Source organism: Dreissena polymorpha, chromosome 14, assembly GCF_020536995.1.
Source record: "Dreissena polymorpha isolate Duluth1 chromosome 14, UMN_Dpol_1.0, whole genome shotgun sequence".
Classification (NCBI taxonomy): domain Eukaryota; kingdom Metazoa; phylum Mollusca; class Bivalvia; order Myida; family Dreissenidae; genus Dreissena; species Dreissena polymorpha.
The window spans coordinates 56,218,032-56,241,532 of NC_068368.1; the positions used below are offsets into that span (position 1 = coordinate 56,218,032).

The following is a 23,501-nucleotide window of genomic DNA, read 5'->3' on the forward strand; positions in this document are numbered from 1 at the left end:
TCATAGCCACAAATAATAAGTAAAAGAAAAAGGTTCACACCAGACTTCATCTTTACAATAAGCCCAACTGCCGGGGGCTTGTTAAATGTTATTTGGGCTACTAGCAATTAATATTTTATGTTGTCTGGCTATTTTATGAAAGCATAATGATTCATGTAAGGAGTTTAAATAAATACATAAAAATGAATACTGTTTCATACTTGTTCAAAAATCAGTATAATACAACTCAGGAAAAAGAAAAATGTCCCTGATTACCAATGACAGTAATGTATTGACTTACTCGTCCATGCGAGTATCAGGTATGGTGCGATCAAGGGAGATTTTGTCACTGTTCACCATGTTGAAGCCAAACTCTTGAGTAGAGCGATCGGATGCTTGCTTCTCTTCCATCGTTGTAAACACTGGTTGGCCTCCTTCACCTTACACAGGAGGAATTTATATGTTAACACTGGTTGGCCTCCTTCACCTTACACAGGAGGAATTTATATGTAAACACTGGTTGGCCTCCTTCACCTTACACAGGAGGAATTATATGTAAACACTGGTTGGCCTCCTTCACCTTACACAGGAGGAATTTATATGAGCAGCGCTCTGTGAAACAGTGTTTAACCCTTTGCATGCTGGGAAATTTGTCGTCTGCAAAAATGTCATCTGCTGAATTTCAAAAATTAGCATTTTCTTCGATTTTTTTCAAAGAATACTATCAGAATAGCAAACAGTTTGGATCCTGATGAGACGCCACATTCTGTAGCTCTCATCTGGAGCCAAACTGTTTGCAAAGGCCTTCAAAATTCGGTTCCAGCGCTTAAAGGGTTAATGCATGTGTGAAAATTGTCGTCCCATATTGGCCTGTGCTGTTTGCACAGGCTAAACAGGGACGAACATTTCTGCTTTATTGGAATTCTTTGTTTAAAAGAAGTTTTTCTAAACAAAATTGAGTCAAGACAGAACACATTATCACTGAATAGCATGTGTGGACTGCACAGGCTAATCAGGGACTACACTTTAGGCATATGCATTAAGCCAAGTTTTTCTCAGAACAAGGCTTATATGTTTAACTTGTATTCAAGGCAATATACATTACAATACATTGACAATTGGTGTTTATACAAATAAATGTAATTGCACACCAAAGTGGTACAAAATCCTTGAATGTAGTGAAAAATATCTGCCATTCAATATTAAAAAATTAACTTTGTTGTTTTGCTAAAAAAATGCTTTAAAATTGAGGATATAAGTGTTTTCAGAATTATATTAACTAAGGTTGAACTTATATGAATAGGAGATGAACAAAGCATTCAGATCAAACCCTTCCATTGGAAATTTTAAACTCCCATTTGTGAAAAATATATACCTTTTACCATTTGGAATGGGGCCCATTACAGGACCCAATTTTGAATGAAAACAAGAGCTGTCAGAGGACAGCGCGCTCGACTATTCGAGTGCTTGACAGTTTTAACGTAAGCAATCATGGAGAGGGGGGGGGGAGAGGGGGGTATAATGTGGGTGTGTGGTCATTTAATAGATGATCTTTCAAAAATAAGGAAAACAAAAATTATTGTGTTTTTTTTGGGGGGGGGGGAAGATTCTGGGGTGGGGCATGGGGATGGTTTGGATGGAGTGCATTGTGGTATGTCAGGTAAGTGTTGTTTTGTCAAATGTGATCATAGATAAAGAAGTTATGGCAATTTAAGCAAAATGTTCAATTATCTAAGTATAAAAAGGGCCATAATTCTGTCAAAATGCTTGATACAGTTGTCTGCTCTTGTTTATAGATTGGGGTCATGTTGGTAAAGAAGTATGCAAAATATAAAAGCAATATGTCAAAGGACATAGGAAATATTTGGGGAAGTACGAAAACTTTAACATTTGCACGCTAAAGCAGACGCAGACGCTGGTGTGTGTAGGATAGCTCCACTATATATATTTCATATATAATAGTCGAGCTAAAAACACACTGGCAAAGTATAGAAGGGATAGACCGCCAATATTATTCATCACCAGAAATGTTGCACATGTTGAATATTCAGCTCATATGTTTAACAGAGAATTTTTAAAATGCAACATTTTAATCTCTGTTTTGTACAATTGTAAAGTGTAAAATGTTGTTTGTTCCGATTCTACAAAATGTTTAAATGTTTAAAACAAACATGTAACTTCTTAAACTACATATTTGAAAATGAAGATGCATATATAAAGTCTACATCTTCATATATAAAGTCTACATCTTCATATTGTAGTCATAATAATTAATAAAAGATAATAGATCCATCTGAACGTAAGTTGATGACAAACTACATTAGCATGTTGAATATTTTCTAAGTTGTACGATCAGTTTTAGTAATCTGCTACAAGTCAGCATCTAATAGGTGTACATTATACAATAGTACAGAATACAAGTTGACGAATCACAATTCAACATTTAACAATGCATTTTCAAGTCAACCGGTGTTAGGGTTCAAATTTTCTCTTCTGTAGCTGAGGTATTTCGATACTTTTACTCTTGTAAAAATCGGCACTGAACGTTCGGTCAGATGAGAGCCAACCTAGCATTTCTACGAGTTCGAGAAGTGTTTGATTGTAGTTTATGTTGGAAAGTAGCTGTTCGTGGTCATTTTTTGTCACGAGGCAACCTTTCCCAACATAGTTTACGAAAATCGACTGCCATTTAATGATTTAGGCACTTAATGGCTTAAAAATGTTGATGTAGGTGATTTTTCTGTGTCAAGATATATATTTTATATCAGAAATTTTTCTTTGGTCAAAATTATTAAAAATGTTGTTTTATGACATATTTTTAGTGTTTGAGTGACTTGGCCATGCACCCAACACCTGTGCACCAGAAGAATCATTGTTTACAATTACAATGGTTCCCGGCCCGTAGGCGAGGTATTGGTTCCTGTCTAAGACGAAAAATATTTTTGTCACTTCTACCGCGTATAGATTACAGACTTTACAACTGTGCAAATGTCAACTTGTAACATTGCAAGATGTAAAGATACGCGATGACTAATCTAGACGTGTTTACATGCTCACAGTGGAAATCGGCAGTTAGTTAGAGTTACTACACATGCATTGCAAATTTGTATACTTTAGCATTCACCTTTGTATAGAAGCATTAGAGTTGTGACAAAGTTTTGTGCATTGTGTATGCAATTTAAAAATAAAAGTAAATGTATATTTTACATTTTGAACTTTAAATTTTTTATTCATTTAAAAGTTTTAATTGGACAATGCACAAGATAAACATTTAAAATGTCTCCACCTTAAAAATTAACATTGTTGAAATTTGAAACATTAAATATCAAACATTGTTCATTTGAACGGATATTATTTGACATGTATGTATAATCTATAATTGCAAGATGGAACATATCAACTTTATACTCAACATGTGCAACATTTCTGGTGATAAATAATATTGGCGGTCTTTCCCTGCTGAAGCAAAGCAATTAAAACAAGGGCTGTTTGTAAAGCATGCATGCCCCCCCATATTGGCTGTCCGTTGTAGTGGCAGCCATTGTGTGAATACGTTTTTTGTCACTGTGACCTTGACCTTTGACCTAGTGACCTGAAAATCAATAGGGGTCATCTGCGAGTCACGATCAATGTACCTATGAAGTGTCATGATCCTAGGCAAAAGCGTTCTTGAGTTATCATCCGAAAATCATTTTACTATTTCGGGTCACCGTGACCTTGACCTTTGACCTTGTGACCTCAAAATCAATAGGGGTCATCTGCGAGTCAAGATCAATCTACCTATGAAGTTTCATGATCCTAGGCGTATGCGTTCTTGAGTTATCATCCGAAAACAATTTTACTATTTCGGGTCACCGTGACCTTGACCTTTGACTTAGTGACCTAAAAATCAATAGGGATCATCTGCGAGTCATGATCAATTTACCCATGAAGTTTCATGATCCTAGGCGTATGCGTTCTCGAGTTATCATGCGGAAACCATTTTACTATTTCGGATCATCATGACCTTGACCTTTGACCTAGAGACCTCAAAATCAATAGGGGTCATCTGCGAGTCATGATCAATCTACCCATGAAGTTTCATGATCCTAGGCGTATGCGTTCTTAAGTTATCATCCGGAAACCATTTTACTAGTTCAGGTCACCGTGACCTTGACCTTTGACCTAGTGACCTCAAAATGAATAGGGGTCATCTGCGAGTCATGATCAATGTACCTATGAAGTGTCATGATCCTAGGCCCAAGCGTTCTTGAGTTATCATCTGACAACCTACTGGTGTACGGACCGACAGACGGACCGACCGACCGACAGACCGACGGGGGGCATAATTATTCAAAAGTTTCAGGTACCTGGTCCATGTGCTATCTTGTAGTCTGGTTCATAATTTCCAAGCACTCCACTTTTAAAGACCGATTCAGGTCCATACACCTTGTTATTTCCATTGGACTGGTTGACAGCATGGTTTGACTCCAGTGGATTTGCGATCACATTCTTCTTTGCATCATTAAATGGAAACATTTCCTTCACATCATTTGCTAACTAGAAAAGAGAAAATTAATGTGTTGGCATATTGAGTAATTAAATAAATGGTATAAATTGTTAAAAAGTACTTTATAACGAAGAACATAGGCATTTGCTTGTTTGAATAAAATCAGGGCCTTTTTTTCTCTCCATTTTGGAGTATGACATTTCAAAGTGTAAAAATGGAACGTAAGCCTCAATTGTTTTTTAATTGGGAACAAATATGATTGCTTGATTTATAACTTTTTTGTTTTTATTTATAAATATTACATGTGTATAAAATACTAAACATATCAATTAAATGGATATTACAACTTCAAACTTTTTTTGTTTACAGCACTTTTTCAAAACATCTGAAAGTCAAACAATCAATTGGGAATTTTTTTTTTAGGTAATGAAGCCAAATAAAGGTTTAACTATTGAGCACAGAAGAATATGGAAAACATACTTTGCATACCTATCAAATATTGCCCATTATCCAGCGTATGTTTTTCTAAAAAAGCTGGTCCGAAAAAAATGGCCCCACCAAAATAGACAGGTAAAGTTGAACAGTTTATCATTTATTTTGTTCTGCAAATTGCAATAAAACATTACATTCATGTTTTTTTTTATTGTTATTTGCATACAGTGGACTGAACTTAGATGCAAAGTAAAATAATACATTCCTTTATTTGCAAATATAAACATCCAAAAGGCCGCCTATATAAACTATAAATTGCAATTAGCCTAAATAAGCCTTTGATGCATTGTTGGGCTGAAGACTGCAATAGGCCTCTGGTTGTTTATGCACAAAGAATATTTCATATGGTCCAAGAACTATACTTGTCCTTAGATAGTCCGCCTTACATAAAAACTACCGATTGGCACAAGGCATGAGTAGTTTTTAACAATGGTAGTTTTTTCACAATACTTAAATAATTACTTGGCTAGATGATTTTATTACCAATCAATAACTGGAAACAAGCTAGCAAAATAGCTTCCCTTTAAACATTCAAGCCTGAATGTGTTAATAAAGTGAAATATTTATATGGCACAGGTTGAGTAACAATTTCTGTTTGAGAAAGTGGTAGGCCCTAATCAAGGGAAGTACTGGGTAACCAATCAAAACATCTGTTCTATAGTGCAGAATACAACTGGTTGCAAATTGTGTATTTGTATTTTATCTTGAATACATTTTCATTAGGCTGTGAAAGCTGTGATCTTTTGGTTGCAATCAACCCTCTTTGAATTCAAAATAAAAACTGTGAAAAAATTGAATGATTATCTCTTGTTTTAGGAAAGATTAATTATTTATTGGTCTACAAATTCAGCGGTTTTCCTATCCATTTTGGGAAATGGAGTCTGGTCATATTTTGATTTATTTTATAGATTCAATGGACAACTTTGGATTTTTTTCTTGACAAAATGAACCAAAATTTGGATTTGTGAAAAATTAATTTAATATAACTCTATAATAATTCAAATTAGGAAACCAAAATCATATGAATTATAGTTCTATACTTTGTAAGTAAAGATGCTTATAAAATAAAAAATGAGATATAAGAATCTCAAGACACTTCTTTCTAAAAAAATAAAAACATTTTGTTTATTTGCAAATGGGGAATTTGGGTGTGGGATAGGGTTTGTTTGCTTCGAGATTGCATCATAAATGTACAGCCTTTTTTAACTAGCAGGAAAGCCCCTGAAATTAAATGGGATCATATGAAATAAAATGTTACAATGATATGCATCCATTGATATTGATATGATTTATGACAAATTGATTTTCAAATGAAATGATTGTACTTAAAATCATGTTTTTGAGATGTTGAAATGTCATTCTATCTATGCATGAAATTCCCTCTTAATATTTTTATAGCCAGAAATCCATGTTACCAGATCACATCTAGTGTTGACATTTTGGCTATTGCTATAAGGAACATTGACTTTTCATGGGTTAACTTTTCTAAAAAAAAATAGCCTGAAGACTGATTGACTCTAAATCATATGTCAGACATTTTAAATTAATATGTACCAAATGTGTTTTTATTCAGCGCTGCCTCTAAATCAAAATTGAAAATAAAATAGTTTTTGGGTAAATATTAAACAAGGGCTCATTTAGGCCTAGTCTTCCATTTGGAAGGAAAAATTCATAACAAAACTGAAAAGAGGGAAGAAATTTCCCAAAGTTAGCTTGAAATTTTGGGAAAATTGCATCGTTTTAAAGAAATTCTTATAGGCGCTATACAAGGTACTTCATAAAGAAAGCAAAAAAGCCTTGCAAACAAACGATCGCTTTCTTGTAGCATAAAACAGAATAAATGATACATATTTTTGTTCAACTCAAACTATCTCTGGGCATAAAATGCAAATAATATTAGTTAAAATATAATGACATTTTCCATGTAATGACTTACTTTATTCCAACTTCTATGCTTAAGGCTTTCTTGTTTACTTGTGTCATCCAGTTTACTCATAAAATACGGAATTGTGCATAATAGAACAAAAGCAACAATGCCAAGCTTTATCATCAAACTCTTTCGAAACCGAACTCTCATTGTTGTTAATTGTATCCGAATGTTTTGTAGTGTCCGAAAATTGCTACACTTGACCAAACTGTCAACGTGGCTGCAAATATTCTTCTTAACGCTGATTATTAAAATGTCATTATTATTGAATCTGCTAAATAAGTGTCCCTATTTAAAAGTCAATTATGAAAAAAGAAGTTTGGAATCGTGTGACAACTTGTTCGTGTTATTGTTGCGATTGAACACCTGTCAAACTTCCCATATACAATAAACAAAATAGGGAATACAGAGTTGCCGTTCTTAAGAAGGCTAAACATCACTAACTGAACCAACCAATCTTCAGTTTTGGTTCAACGCAAACCCAATCAAATGGTTAATTAAAAAAATACGGATTGAAAACCTGCATCATTGACATGTATACATAAAATAAAATATATAAAGCTATTAGGTTTCTGTTGTTGGATGAAGTTTCAAGATTAAATTAAAAGGTCAATGCACATTAATTGGGGCGTTCTCTTTGCCCAATTTTGTTTTGTACGTATTTGAAATAAACCCATTGATTTATGCAGCGCTGTGGTATCTTGTCTACTTAAATATAATGCCATCATTTTCAACTCAATATATTTGCAGGTTTCTAAGAATAAAATTATATAAATTTGACTGCAAATCGATTTCGTCACAGATTGTTGCAATGACATTTTTCTAAATCTTTCTAATATTGAAAAAGAAAAGGAAAACACCCATCTGGGAGCGAAATAATACTTAAGACGAGGACTCTCACTAAACAAAAGTGTACATTTATGAGTAATCCTCATAAGAAATTGATAAAAAAAATAGAGCGTTGTAAACGCGAAACGAATACATTACACATGTATAAGGAGTGCTTTTGTTGTTTTTGTTAAGTTTTGTTCCACTACATGTACCTGGATGGTTTATATTAAGTATCAAATGCTAAAATGAAAGAAATAGACTGGATGGTCAAGTGTATAAGGCCATATGTTTTAAATCTAACGGTCAGTGGTTCAATCCCAGGTGATGTTTAAAATTTGATCGTCTTTTCTTACCTATTTGTATTTGTAAATTTGTATTTTTATAGTATTTGTGATTGAAATTCCTCGAAAATATCTTTAATTATATGTGGGACCAGATTTGTGTATAGGCGTTACGACAGCTTTACTCAAAGATGTAGGAAAGGTCTCTGATATCAGTATTTATATGTAATAGTAACACGAATATTTGTGATATCGGTGTCTTAGTGTGCATGTACAATTAGGTCGGAATGGCATCTATACCGCTACTTTTAAAGGGGCCGTCCAACATATTTTGGCATGTATTGAAGCTTGTCATTAAATGCTTTAAATGCTTTATATTGATAAATTTAAACATTTGAACTATAAATCTCCAGTAAAAAAACAACACGAATACAATTAAAAAAAGTAACCCTCAACAGGATTCGAACCACTGACCCCTGGATTCCTGGAATCCTTGAGTAATAAGCCTCCCGCCTAGACCACTTGACCATCCACGCTCACATTCAGAGCGGATGTATTGGTTAGCTATATAAGCAATCCTCGTAGTTTCCCAAAATATCGAATCGCGTCGATACGACGCTTTATCTGTTGGACGGCCCCTTTAATATACAAGAGAGTTTTGACGTTTTTCCCTTTTTAAGGATTATTTGAGCATCAGCTAATATAAGTGTAAATCTGTTAGCAAACCACACATTTAAATTGCATTAGGGCAACATATTTAATTAGGTTGAGGATATCAGATTGTTCATTTCACCCTTGCGTTAAAGTGGAGATGTATCGATATTTTGATAGCATTCTTTTCCCAACATTATAATATAAGGCATTATAATTATATTGAACATGGTTTTTACATTGATGTCATGTGCTTGTAAAATATATAATATTAACTACGAATAACATATTTTAAAATTCAAGAAAATATATCACGAGCACCATTACTTCATTTATGTTTTCTGAGAGCTATTGTGCCGACTGCCGTCCAATTGTAAGACGAGTCAATTTTATTTTGTTTTTTTGTCATTTAAATATAACAGAAACAAGAGCTGTCACCATAGGCTGACATATACCCCCATATAAACGCTTTGATAAAAGTTATGAGCATATTTCGAAACCTAAACGCAGATTTCGAAACCTAAACGCGGACCCTAAGTTAAAGGTCAAGGCCACAGGGGTCAAAATTGTTGTACGTATGGAAAGGCATTATCCATATACACATGCATACCAAATATCAAGGTTATATCTCAAGGGGCATAAAAGTTATGAGCAATTTTCGAAACCTAAACACAGATTTCGAAACCTAAACGCGGACCCTAAGTTCAACGTCAAGGTCACATGGGTCAAAATTTGTGTGCGTATAGAAAGGCCGTGTCCATATACACATGCATACCAAATATGAAGGTTACATCTCAAGGGACATAGAAGTTATGAGCATTTTTCGAAACCTAAACGCAACGTGTGACGGAAAGACGGACGGACAGACGGACGGACGGTCCGATCACTATATGCCCTCCTTCGGGGGCATAAACAGGAACATGGTCGGATTTTTCGTGGTCAAGTATACAAGTCTTCTATATATACGAAAAACGAGGAAGATACTATCATTTACTCCGCAATACTGGCTGCACCATTACGAGAGCAATTACCATAATATACTTATAGGAATCGACCGTTCATTAAGAGTATATCAAAAGAAGACAACAATTCCATGGTTTAAATGTCTACAAACACGCGGCATATCAAAATATCTTCCTTCGTAATTAATGTTACCATTTTTTTCAAAATTATGCAGCGGGACGTAGACTAAGAAATCATTTCACCTGCTATTTATTTCTCCTGCAACGCTGACTTAGGGTAATCCATAATAATATTTTCATTGTAATACGCACCTTTTGAATAAACATATGTAGAGTATGAGATAATATCATTGAATTTATATGAACACGGCATATTAAAATGAATGGCTACACAATTTGCTAAGTTTAAAAAATAAATACGGATGAAAATATTAAGTTTATTAAGTATGTTTAATAAAAACACAACAATTTAAACAACCACTATTTCTTTCAGCAGTTTGTTTCGTGTCTATCATTAAGTCAGTTCATTGTCTTCGGATGTCACCATTAGCATCGTTGTTTCATCAACATTCATCTGTATGTATTGTTGCTCTCTCTTTATCGACAACTCGATGATCCCCATCCGTGTAGAAGGAATTACAGCCATTGGCTCACAGCTGCTGTAAAATCATCATCAACATCATCTTTCAAATAATCGTGATTATCCTTGTCAATAAAACGAACTTTATTTGATTAAACATATTTAAACACAGATTATTGTGCGTAGCAGTTTATATGCGACAGGGTTTGTGAATAAAAACAAACGAATTATTACATCGCAAACATTAATACATTCGGTAAAATATAAAGCTATTTTAATAAAACCAGCTGCTGGTTCCTTACACATTGTACACAACAAACACAACTTGTTACAAACTATAACTATGCACGGTTGATTACTTTGACCATACCCGAATAGCTATGGGCGTTCTGTGCGTTGAAATTCGCCTCTGCTCATCTTCAGACCACCGAACCATAATGTTGAATTATTATGGCGTATGCCCGTTAATTTAATCTATCTAAAAAGGAAACGATATGGAAAAAATATGTAAAAATCCGTAGGAAAACTTTTAATAAAAGTTATGTATAATTTTACCCATGCACATGTTTGGAAAGCAAATACTGCATTATTATTTATTTAAATCAGACAATAAGCCTTACATAAGTATAAGTGCAACAAATTCATGCAGCTTTTTTTTCTCAATACCGATTTATCCATTACCACTAATCAAGAGAAATGCACGTTACTTCATGTGTACTATACACCACAATAGGTAGTAATGAACGATGCGAAGGTCGCCGTGGTGTAATGGATATGGTGTCCGCCTAGCGACCGGGAGGTCACGGGTTCGATCCCCACCGTGGGAGCGTTCTTTAGATCCCCCCAAAGACACCAAGTACTGGTTCTAGGCCCAGGAAACTGACTCGAGAGCCTAGGGCTTTCGATGCAATCGAGCTAAAACAAATAGGTTTAAACTAAATTGCGAACGGGATTCGAAACCATATTTCTCATATTTATATATTTTTACTTTTTTAATTACAGTGGCTGGGCGCTTGAGAACCAATTTCTAAATATCATTGTCTCTATGCCTTCATCAACCTCCCGAAACCTCTTTATTTTTGGGGGGGAAATCTACAAATAAGCAGCAATTATTTAATCGTAAATATGCGATTAAACTATGTTATGTTTTAATTCTTTGTTATGTGTAGCATCATTGACTTTTCGTTCATCGTTCATCGATGCATCGTTCATTACTACATATTGTGGTGGTTAGTACACATGAAGTAACGTGCATTTCTTTCAGCAAACTACATAGATAACACATGGTCACATTCATGTTTTTACATTAAATTAATATAGCATCTTATGTGCTCATGGAATTTGTATAACTAGTAAAATATATAATTGCATCAATAGAATTCAAATAAATATGCACAATACGAAAATTTCGCAAATTCTGCATGAAACAGACATCAACCTCTTGGCGATCACAACTCAAAGGAAAGATTAAAATTCATCGTCTGAAAATAAAGAAAATAAAAACAACTTGTTACATTAACAGTTCAGAACTAAGCAAAACACAACTTATATTGCTCCAACAGTTTTAATGTGGAGAATATTCAATCATACTAATTATTCATGCATCATGTTGCACGATTAAAAAAAAATCAATTATGCTACACATAACAAAGAATTAAAACATAACATAGTTTAAGGTAAACTAACAAAACAACACAATAATTCGATATAAGACTTGCTATTGAATAACCCTTTCACAATGGCTACAAGGGAACGATGGCATTCATTGGTGTATAAAGTCAAACTGACTTGACCATCTTATGAAAATAAACAGAAAAATAAAATCTTACCTTTTTTCGAATGTTCAACTGCACTAAATCATTCCCGTAATCTCTATGCTAAACAACATGCATAATACCAAAACAAAACCGTATTTTTCAAAACAAGATTAACTTAATTTATTTCAACGTTTTAATTCACAGTTATGGGTTTGTCATTATTGCCGACCTACTTACATTGGATGGGATCGTGTGTCTCAAATATGTATTGAGCTGCTCTGTTGCTAGGTAACTTTTCCTGGGGGTCCGGCGGTGCACGGGAAGGTGTCTTTTCCATGGTCGGGAGATGGGCCAGGGGAATGAATGTCCTGCGCATCTAGCCTACGGTTTTCTGTTTCTTGATTTATGATTCCACCGTAAAGTAATTTGGTCTGGTGGTCCGGGATTGGTTTGGATATCACACACCAAAGTGAAATCCCGATCAAGCATGTCGCTAATCCAAGAGTATCATACTCTAGCTTTTGCGATGTACTGTTCGCACTTTTACCCTAGTTCCTGATTGTTCATTTTATGAAAACAAACGTGTTTTTTTTTCAAGCCACTGGTAAAATGTTATTCATATAGTGGTTTGTCACTAAACAGCTATGTATTAACGCTTTGAACGAATACAAATATGGAAAAAACAATCACAATCAAGTCGCAACACCATCACCAAAACTGAAAAATATTAATCTATTAAAACTGCTATATTTATTTTGATTTCTTTTTTTTCTTCTAAAAAATCTTCTAAACAGTTAAGTTGCTTTTTATTTTTTTACTTTCTTATCATTATTTTCGTCTAAAAAATCTTCTCAACAATTTTGCGATTTTTGACTGTTTGCCCTCTTCCACTTGAACATCCGGCAACGCGTCTGCAACACTCTCAATTTCGTGACTCTTGCAGATTTCAACCCGTGTTGTGTTCAACGTGTGAGAATCACGTTCAAAAACTGCAGCTTCTGCATTTTGTGTTTCTTCTTTATTGATTTTGCGGACATATTTCGGGTTTTCAACGATTTTAACAGTAATAGCCTCGTCTTTGTGCGTTTTACACCAAAACCAGGCGCAGCTGTTGTCGACGGCCATATCTTCAAAATCATATTTGGAATATTGAACGTTTGTCGCTTTATCATCATAATAAATCTCATCAACATCCCCCTTGCAATTTTCAACGTTTTCTGACGTTTCATCATTATCTTCATTGTGAAAGGGAGGTTCCTCTTGAGTGTCATTTTGAAATTCTGATTGTACGTGAGCTTCTTTTACAAACGAAGTGACAGTCGTGTTATTTTTAACGACGGGAGACTGCGTTTCTCGAGAATCACGTTCATCAGGGTAGCACAAAGAGTATGAAGATGTGGATGTGCAAAAGGAATTCCGAAAAGGGGATGGACTGGTGTCCCGACCATCCGACAGCGCGTCTGCATCACTCTCAATTTCTTTACTCTTGTTGCTTTCAACACATGTTGTGTTCGGCAGGTGAGGATCACGCTCAAAAACCGGAGCTGTTGCATTTTGTGTTACTTCTTTATTGATTCTGCGGACATATTTCGGGTTTTCAACGATTTTAACAGTAATAGCTTCGTCTTTGTGTGTTTTACACCAAAACCAGGCGCAGCTGTTGTCGACGGCCATCTCATCAAAATCATATTTGGAATATTTAACGTTTGCCGACTTTTCATCATTATCTTCACTATGAAATGGGCGTTCTACCTTAGTGCCGGCATTGGATGCACTTTGAAGTTCTTCTTGAACGTGAGCTTCTTTTACAACCGAATTGACAGTCGTGCTACTTTTAACGACGGGTGATTGTGTGTCTCGAGAAGTACTTTCACCAGGGAAGCTCAAGGAGAATGAAGATGTGGAAGTAGAAAAGGAATTCGGAAAGGGAGATAAACTGGTGTCTACGTTTGTGTTAGAAATTTGGTTTTCCTCTAAAATAAAAATACTTCTTCGCACTCTGTGATTTAAGTAAAAATAATCATACGACAAACCATGGAAAGTGTTTGTCGCGACCTCCGACGACGAACTGTCAGTGGAGCTCACGTCGGAATCCGTTGAGCTGCTTGTATCTGATTCGTCTGACACCCAGCTGCTTAAAATTTCGCTGCTTATACTCGACTCTGTGTCGTTTCTGCACTCTGGACTTGTGGACTCACTATTGTCAAAAGCGACCGACCGGATCATCATTTCTCTCATTACTATTACAACCCACACATCCGGGTCGTTGGAGTTCTGGTCATCGAAGTTCGGTGTAACCGTGACCCTGGGGTAACACCTCGGGACGAAATGAAAAGGCTGAAGGGCAAAGCCATCCTGGACGTGAGGGGAAAAAACGAAATTCAGTCGCGCGTTGAATTGTGAGCGAAGCATGTTTCGCCCAATACATTTGTTAGTACAGAAATAAAAACATTATAATTTAACTACGTTTTTCTCATTCAACAAAATATGAGTGCAAAGATCGATATGCCTAAAGTTTTCCCTTTGGTATAGATGAAAGCTGGATAATATGTGAAAATAATAAATACATGTATATGTAAAGCTTTGTTGAAATTTTCCCAAGAGTGAAATATCATCAGGCCAAGTACTTTCATTAAGGTATTTAACTCATCTCGATTAAAATCAATGTTGTACAAAAATGGCAATAAAACAAAACAAAACGAAACGTAACATTTCATCAGAAATACCTCTCGGCTGCCAGCGAACGGGATAAACGTGGTTACTCGATTGAAGCGATCGATAACGGATTGAATTTGGAGCACTTCTAAGTATGCTGACGCGGACGACTCAACCGGCATAACGTCACGAGACGCGGCGTGGGGTCTGTAGTCATCACCTAAGTCATGTACGGATGCCGCCTCTATACCCAGCACGAGGAGCTCGACCTCGTTGACGTCATCGGCGAACTCGTCCACCTGCGTGTCCCTTAGCCAATAGTATTCCGTAAGCTCTTCAGAGTTAAGCGCCTCTGCGAAATCAATAAAGTAACTATCCATTAAATTCCAAAAACAGAGATGAAACATGTATCTGATTCTTCTCGATTCAAAAACGCATTTTATTTTCACTCGATAGAGAGTCAATTATTATTAAATGTAAACTTGCAGGCATATATATATAAGTATGAATGTCTAGAATCTTTAACTAGATGAACATAACACGGAGAGAAAGTATTGTTAAAATGCTCTGTGTTCGTATTTAAGAAGCAAAGTCTTTCGCGTAATGCGACTTTTAAACGAAATTTTACTACCCCACGTATTTCCCAAATCATCGAGGGAACGCTTTACCAACTTTTATTTTACCGGTTATGAATAGTGATTTTCCCGTATTAACCCATTTATGCCTAGTGGAATCTCCCATCCTTCTAAATTGGATCAATTTATTTCCAAAATTAAGGATGTCTATTATATTTATTTCTATATTTAGAATATTTCTTACAGAAATTCCTTTGAGTAAACAGCGCAGACCCAGATGAGACGCCTCATCATGCGGCGTCTCATCTGGGTCTACGCTGTTTGCCTATGCCTTTTTTCTAGACGCTAGACATAAATGGGTTAAGTCAATCTTTTAAAAAGTGTTGATCAGGATTAGTATGTCGATTGTTTTTTTGTGGGTACCAACTATAGGTACGTACCATTCTTTGTCAAAGCACCGTTAATATGTTTTAAACAAAGTTTATGCTTACAAAATTGGTGGTATAAATTAGAGGACTGTATGCGTGGATAATTAGTTGAAGAAAAATAATCGTAGACTTAATACAATTAACTATGATCGCATAGGCATTTTAATACGCAATCAAAACTCGATTTTTTTTAAATAATTGTAAAACATATTAATACGGGTGCACACAGATCCGTTCCCGAGCCGCCCCCCATCAAATGCTTACAATAAAGATGTTAATAGAGAAGCTGGTGTATAAAGATGACCATAGCTATTAAAGTCGGAACGTTTCTCTTGGACAAAAAAGCGTTACAAGCGTCATGCGACAATGTCTTAAAGATTTTAACTTTGCTTTCGTTTATCGTTCAAACACAATGTCATTAAAATCAATTTCTCCCATGATTCGCTACACTAATTAATGTTTCTTCCAGTCGACAGATGCTACATATAGACCTTAAATGATTTTAAAAAAATACGCGTTTCATTTACCAAATCCATTTTCCATCACTCTGTTCAGTCCATCTTCGTTCACTGCAAAAATCGCTAGGTCGGTAATAAGTTGCCGGCGCCGTTCTCGCCGGCACCGTTCTCGCCGGCGTTCCATCTCCTCAGCCGATTCTTCCACCACCACATTTACATTTCTTGTGCGTTTAGGGGTGCACGGGCAGTTACCCATTCTATATGTCTTCAATGATTTATAGAATGATATAAACAACAAAATAATACACGTCAATCGATAAAAGATCGCTGTTGATAACCGATTTCCGTTGTCAAGATGACGACGTCATTTTAAATTAATACGCATGCGCCTTATATGGACGTCATGACGTTACAATAAAAACAAGAAAGCTCAGTTGAATTATCCGAAGGGATATAAAATAATTATAACTCTCTGATTATACTCCTTTAATTGACGTTTCGGCATAATGCCTTTATCAAAACATTGGAAATTATATGTTAACTACATTTTTACGTCTTTTGACTGCACAATTTAAATAACAAAGAAAAATGTTTTTAAACGTCAAATGACGTTGTACATGATGACGTCATAAATGGCGTTATTTAAAATGGCGCCAAAAAATGTAAAAATGCGCCAAAAATGAAATGACGTTAAACACTTACATATTTTGTCTTAATCTTATGTAAAATGTGTGCTTTATATATTTAATAAATTGATATTTTACAATAAAACAATCATCATCATATGTAATTATAATCGACCTAAACTTATTATCATTAATTAAATAGGGTAAACTTATTTAATGACTTTAATTATTTCAATCCATATCTATGTAAAATATTATAATGATATTTGATTAAATAATCATATATACTTGCTATTCTATATAACATATACACATTATGGATAAGATAAATTGCATAAAGTACTCTTATTTTTACATACATTTAGGTTGATGTTTACTATAAAATGTTGTTCACATATATTTTTTACAAGATAGTTTCCCGTAGCAGGACATCAAGTTGATTTTTTGTATTAAGTCCATTTGGCGATTGTGTTTGAAACTTCTTTATGAATTCCAGTTCTTTAATAAGTCTGTAATAATGGGAACTGTCTCTTATTTGTGTTAACACTGATACACCCATATCCTGCACTCTGTGGCCAGCACCATTGAAATGTTCTGAGATCGGTTTATTTCTTCGTAGCCGCACGTCAGCCTCGTGTTCTTTGGCACGTTCCTTTAATGATCTGCTTGTCTCTCCGACGTATACCATCTTTTGGCATTTAATACAAAATATACCGTACACCAAGTTATAAATGTTACAGTTCTGTTTTATTGCTTCGTTTGGAATTTCGCTTTTTGGGTTGTTATGAAAACCTCTTTTCAACATTTTACAGACTATACAATTAGTTTTACACGATTGTGGTATTAGTTGAGAACGTTTGTTTATTTCTTTATTTGTTTTTCCATGAACTAAAATGTCACCGATATTCCTATCTCGTCTGTATGCAACTATTGGTACGTCTGGGAATATATTTTTCATTCTGTCTGATTTATATAGTTTGTCGGTATGTTTTCGAATTATTGAGTGGATATTTGGAAGGTTGTTAGAATAAGTTATAGCTAGTGGTACTCTCTTGTTGGCTGTTCTATTTGTTTCTTTTTTCTTAAGTAATTCTTTCCTATTTAAATTATCAACTCGGGATAATTCATGGTTTACAAATTTATTTGGATATCCTCTTTTTTGTAGATTCTGTTTTAGTTCTTTTTTCCGATGTCTGTATTTGTTTTCGTCAGAACATATTCTTTTTAAACGTATTCCTAATTCATAGGGTATTGCTTTCTTCACATTTGTTGGATGGTCTGAGTCATATTGGACATATTGATGTTTATCGGTTGGCTTTGAGTATAAATCAGTTGTTATTTTATTATCTTCTAGTTGAATTTTTGTGTCTAGGAAGTCTATATGTGTTGTGTTCCATCTTAATTCTACTTTGATGTTTTCATGTATTTTGTTAGCATAGTCAAAAAATTTCATGAGTTCGTCAATTCCATGTGTCCATAGTCCAAACCCATCATCTATGAAACGTTTATAGAATATTGGTTGTTTATTGTATTCAGATAATTGTTCATCCCATTTTCTCATGTAACAACAGGCATAATTTCTCCCAAGTTTCGATCCAATAGCTACTCCCTCTTTTTGTCTGTATTCTTGTCCACAAAATTCGATCACATTATTTTCTAAAACAGTTTCAATCATTTCAATGACCGCTTCAGTGTTGATGGTCTTAGTACAGCGTTTATTTAAAGCTTGTTTGCACGCCTCTAGGCCCTCTTTCTTTGGAATCGATGGGTATAACTTGACAACATCAAAACAGTATAAGATAATTCCTTCTGGTAATGGTGTAGTTACTTCCCTCTCTATAGCGTTTAAAATTGAATTCTGTTGTTTTCCATACCCATGTATTCATCCAGTCTCTAGGCTTCTTCTTACCGTTCGTGTTCCTAAATACATACATATATTACGGTGTTAACTATGTTAAAAATATGCACTATATTTAGAGGTCCGTTTATATTCCGTATTTTATACTGCATTCAACAACACGAAACATGAAAATAAACGCATATAGTAAATATTCCTATTTTTTGTAATAACCGAAACACAAATAAAATACGAAAACACAATTGACTTCATTGCATCGTTTTTTGTTGTACTCATTTTAAAAAACACGAAACATATTTCTCTGTGCATCTTTCGTTACAATCTTCATATTACGAAAATCAATGTTTGAAACTTGAAACGGCTCCGTCTATATAGCGTCTTTTCATTTTTCTTTTTGAATTCGACAGGACGAAACATGAAAATAAACGCATCACATTTATGTTCATATTTTATGACAACCAAACCAAAACAAGATACGAACACAAAATTGACTTTTAAACATTGTTTTTCGTTTAACTAATTATAAAACAAAACAGGAAACTCATTTCCAAATTATATTTCATTCACATCTTTATATAACGAACAGCAATATTAGAAACTTGAAACGGAATGTTTGATCACGTTAACCGTTCTTGGTTTGATAGTATGGTGTTTTTAGTGGCTTTTTTGTGCGTTTTTCCCTCCCATACATAACAATAAATATTTTTTTTTTCCGTCGGCCTGGTTTATAACGTGATTTTTTCGAGGAGGAAAACGGAAGAAGACGTATGTTTTTATTAAATGTGTTATTAATGAACAGAAAATAAACTTTAATAATGTTGATAAATGGGCCTATTTAATAACTTTTGAAACAACATATATTTGCTGTTCCGGAAATGAATGTATTACCTTCATATGATTTTATACGGCCTTTAAGACATTTAGATTGTTTGAATATTACGTTACATATTGAAGAAGAATATCATGCGTCACGCCTATAGAAACTAATTGTTCCGTTTTAGACCCTGATTGTCTCTGAAAATGAAAACTCTAATATCATTAAAAAATAGCTTATACATCGTTTTCGATACGTATATGATTTGCTGAGTCAAATATATATATAAGTTTCGGATATTCTTGTACATGTATTTATTCGTTCCTAAATATATTGCGAAGTAGATCTATATTATCTTCGAACAGAAAACGAAAGGCGTGACGGGAACCGATAGGACGAGGATGTTTACGGGCCTTAACCAGGTGATGGACCAGGCCCGGGCAGTCCAGAGGAAACATAGCCAGCTGACTTTTGAGAAGATGGCGGTGAGCCTTGAAGAGGAACGCACCACCAATCAAGGAGCTGTAGGCACTACAGGTTTTCGCTCTTTGAACGTATTAAATATTACTTACGGTAACAGGACATGAAGTTCGACTTTCAAACGTAGACCAATCGAACGACCACACAGAAAGCAAACACACATATAATTTACGTTTAATGTCTACAGTGGTGAGATTTTCAAAAAAGGAGGAAAATGCCATTGATTTAAAATCTCTGAAAATTTTATAAAAGATTCACAAAAACTCCACTTTTGATTACAAAGATGAAAAATAGGAATTAGAACTGTGTTAAACAATATGCGGTAAACGCTTACTTCATAGACCGACGCCAATCAAAAATAATAGTCGCCAGATAATCCCGTCCTCATAAGCATTATCGGAACTGATTGGACGGTGAACATAACAGTTTGGCGACGAGAAAGTAACATGAAAATTTCTCGTGACGCATCTTTGTCAGCACACATGACTGTAATGTGGCTTGGCAAATTCACCTCGGCCGCCCGCACGGTGCCTATACCACGTGACTTTTTAAGATCTGTGTGGGGAGTAAAATATCAACAAAAGCGCGACGAACGTAAGATTTTTAAGGATAAGTTTTTTAATATGTCACCATTTTTAATGGGATAAAGTGGAGAGCCCGCTAATTAATGAGAGTTTTCTATAGGTATCATGATTTCATAAAACAAATAAGTATTTTTTTCAGTAAAGTGCAACCGCGCGTTTGAACGGTTAGAAAAGGGTAGGGTCAGTGTGGGGACATTATTTTTTTTACACAAAAACATCACCTCTGGTGAAATTAAGAAATAACTTTTATGGGCGGAGCTTACGCTATATCATTTTGCATCCATTTTCAGGTTTCTTTTATTTATTTACGAAACAATATTCAAGAAAACTATTCTTACAGTAATATGATCTGTGTGGTATACGGTTTTCAACGGATCTGTGTGGTATACTGTTTTTAAGTTTTTCAGTTCTATTTAGTTGTTTAAGAAAATGCTTGTCAACAATGTAATGAAACGGGATTTTTAAATGCGCTAGCATGTAAAACACATAAGCGGTATACAGTACGCTTGCACCGCTTGTTGAACTAATACATAATAATGATTTACAGGCATGGTGTACAATCCCCATTATAATATTAAAATCTTACGCTGGAGCATCTTAAATTGATGACAAGTCCATGCTTACCTTGAATAAGTGCATACTTTATGTTATTGTATAAAATTCCATTTTTATTTTGGCGCCAAACACTACTGTCAGGTGAAGTAATGTATCGTATATTATTTTTGATATTATATTTGCTTTAAGGTATGGCTCAATGCTCCGAATGCGGAAAAATGTCGAAGACCAGAGCTGGATTATTGCGCCACATTAGGGGACACACTAACTCTGGAAACAATAACTGTTGTGGGAAAGCATTTCAGGTAAGATTAAATACCTTAAAAATAGTTACATTTTTATACAGTTATGCTAACAAACAGATGAACGGATTTTCTTGAAACAACACAAATATACAATATATCTCATCTCAGGTTATCATATATTTTGAAATAACTCAATAATCGTCAAATCGTTTGTAATTTAAAACTAACGAACGCGTGTCCTCAGATACTAACATTTTTGAAATAGCGTGTTTACGCATTGAAATGTCACGTGAATAAAATATATTGTTTTTTTCTCAGGATGCCTACAATCTTAGAAGGCTTCGACAAACAAAGGACCCCAATGGCACGTGTGTGTACAGTGCGGCAGGAGCTTTGCGGACAAGTACCTACTCGTGGCTAGAGAGAAAAGTGCAAAAAAGAGGGATTGATGAAATGTTACCAGTGTGGGTTGGCAGTTAGGAGTGAGAAAGACCTCAGAGAGCACGTCAATACCCACATGCATGACAAGTGTTACAGTAGTGAGGAGTGTTTCAAAACGTACAAACGCAAAACAAACCTTTCTCGATACGTGAGGATTCACATAAATCCGTGAATACTGATTAAAAATCATAATGGTTTACAGTTTGTCTGTGTTACTTCATTATCGTTTTACGTTATTTTATTCGTTGTTTTACTTTTACTTTACTTTTCAAAATGATTCTAAAGTTATCCGAATTTGATTAATTTTTAGGTTTCGTTTAGTTCGTTTGTGTATTTGAAGTCATCTCAAATAATTGTGCAATAATTTGGATTTACGTTATTCATTAATATATCGCATCTGTGATTTGTATTATCGAATCTGTGATTCTTTTTTAATTATAACTTGATTAAAGTTTTGCGATGTTTTTTCGTTGGTTTCAATTTTAAATACCGCTGTCACGAGCTAGTTCGATAATCATAAGCAGTCAGGGTTTCTAATACTAGGGATTTTCACGATTGCTTTACATAATTAACTGCGTGCTTATAATTACACTAGGCCATGGTAATTGACAGTAAACAATGTATGCAATGTGGTTGTGTATACAATACAATACTCCTTAATTCGAAATACGTCTTGACATCTTCAGAGCTGCATCCATCCACAACACAAGAGGAGAATCGTACATATATACTCATATAATATAATATTTATTCATTTACTTTTCATGTTCTCTTCAAAATAATTAACGCTAAAGATAAGCATACATTTGTTACACTGAATACAACGACATAATTTATAACATGACATTATCACCAACACATGGCGAATGATTGTCAATATCTATACTATGTAATAAACTAATGCAATAATATGAATTCCATATATGAAATAAAACACACAAACACACAACATATATATATGTTTCTACTATGACCAGTATTTTGTTTTTAATAAACATACCGTTTACCTTAAACTTTAAATAACAACAAAATGACAAGCCAATACGTCTGGTGGATTCTGTTTTATCAGTTTGTATTCCAAATTTGATTTTAAAACATACGTATTACTCCGGAAAGAACATGCCTTTGCTTTTTGTCAACCTGTGTAATATTTGACACAATTTCTATTGCAGAATTTGTGTCAGAATTAAAATGTCCATTGTGTTCGTCTATCCGCATTCTTATTGTTGGCAACAGTTTGCTATCGTTTCGTCTCGCCCGCTCCCACCTTACTCCTAGTGTCCCCTTCTGTACAGCATTCCTGTCTCGTGAAACTGTTTCCTCTGTTTTTTCTTCCATTAACCCTTGTCCGCTCATTAGTGCCAAATAGATGATTACTGAAATGAATGAATATTTAAATAATAATAATAGATCTACTACTACTACTATTACTACTACTACTAGTAGTAGTAATAGTTGTAGTAGTAGTAGTAGTAGTAGTAGTAGTAGTAGTAGTAGTAGTAGTAGTAGTAGTAGTAGTAGTAGTAGTAGTAGCAGTAGTATTAGTAGTAGTAGTAGCAGCAGAAGTAGTAGTAATAGTAGTAGTAGTGGTAATTGTTGTATTGAAATAATTGAAATTAATCAAAACAGATATATATTGTCGTTATTATCTCAATTTATCCGTAAATTGTAGAAACACGGATACCACACAGATCCTTCTAAACACGTATACCACACAGATCATATTACTGTTAGAATATTTTTCTTGATTTTGTTTTCATAAATATATGAAAGAAACCTGAAAAAAGAATGCAAAATGATATAGTGTAAGCTCCGCCCATAAAGTTTATTGCT

The 23,501-nt window shown here is 34.6% G+C and overlaps 2 protein-coding genes across 7 annotated transcripts in view; both read right to left on the reverse strand.

The window, feature by feature from the left end:
- Nucleotides 1–7,306, reverse strand: part of LOC127856926 (N-acetylgalactosaminyltransferase 7-like) — a 43,292-nt gene extending 35,986 nt beyond the window's left edge. Inside the window, exons 1-3 of the mRNA XM_052393129.1 lie at nt 6,897–7,306; nt 4,329–4,518; nt 281–419 (exon numbers count right to left, since the gene is read on the reverse strand). Of these exons, the coding sequence (XP_052249089.1) occupies nt 281–419; nt 4,329–4,518; nt 6,897–7,037 (470 nt within the window). The 5' untranslated portion in view covers nt 7,038–7,306. The remainder of the gene's footprint in view (nt 1–280; nt 420–4,328; nt 4,519–6,896) is intronic.
- A 2,729-nt stretch (nt 7,307–10,035) lies between these two features.
- Nucleotides 10,036–16,423, reverse strand: LOC127856924 (uncharacterized). Of its 6 annotated transcripts, none has more exons than XM_052393127.1 (6): nt 16,135–16,423; nt 14,676–14,956; nt 12,187–14,286; nt 11,631–11,673; nt 10,563–10,670; nt 10,036–10,271 (listed from the first exon to the last, which is right to left on the reverse strand). In XM_052393127.1, the coding sequence occupies exons 1-3, from the start codon at nt 16,319–16,321 to the stop codon at nt 12,778–12,780; spliced, it is 1,977 nt and encodes a 658-aa protein (XP_052249087.1). In that variant the 5' UTR covers nt 16,322–16,423; the 3' UTR covers nt 10,036–10,271; nt 10,563–10,670; nt 11,631–11,673; nt 12,187–12,777. The 6 variants fall into 6 exon arrangements, with proteins under 6 accessions (XP_052249087.1, XP_052249085.1, XP_052249081.1 ...); XM_052393125.1 differs by having other exon boundaries at nt 10,036–10,268; nt 12,187–14,304; XM_052393121.1 differs by having other exon boundaries at nt 12,187–14,304.
- Between the last annotated feature and the right edge of the window lie 7,078 nt (nt 16,424–23,501).

What these genes read in the sequence shown, in the direction of transcription:
- LOC127856924 (XM_052393126.1), bottom strand. Translation starts at nt 16,321, where the DNA reads ATGGGTAACTGCCCGTGCACCCCTAAACGCACAAGAAATGTAAATGTG. An exon ending in AGTGATGGAAAATGGATTTG is followed by an intron (nt 14,957 to 16,134) that starts GTAAATGAAACG and finishes TTGATTTCGCAG; the next exon opens with AGGCGCTTAACTCTGAAGAG. An exon ending in CGTTCGCTGGCAGCCGAGAG is followed by an intron (nt 14,305 to 14,675) that starts GTATTTCTGATG and finishes CCTCACGTCCAG; the next exon opens with GATGGCTTTGCCCTTCAGCC.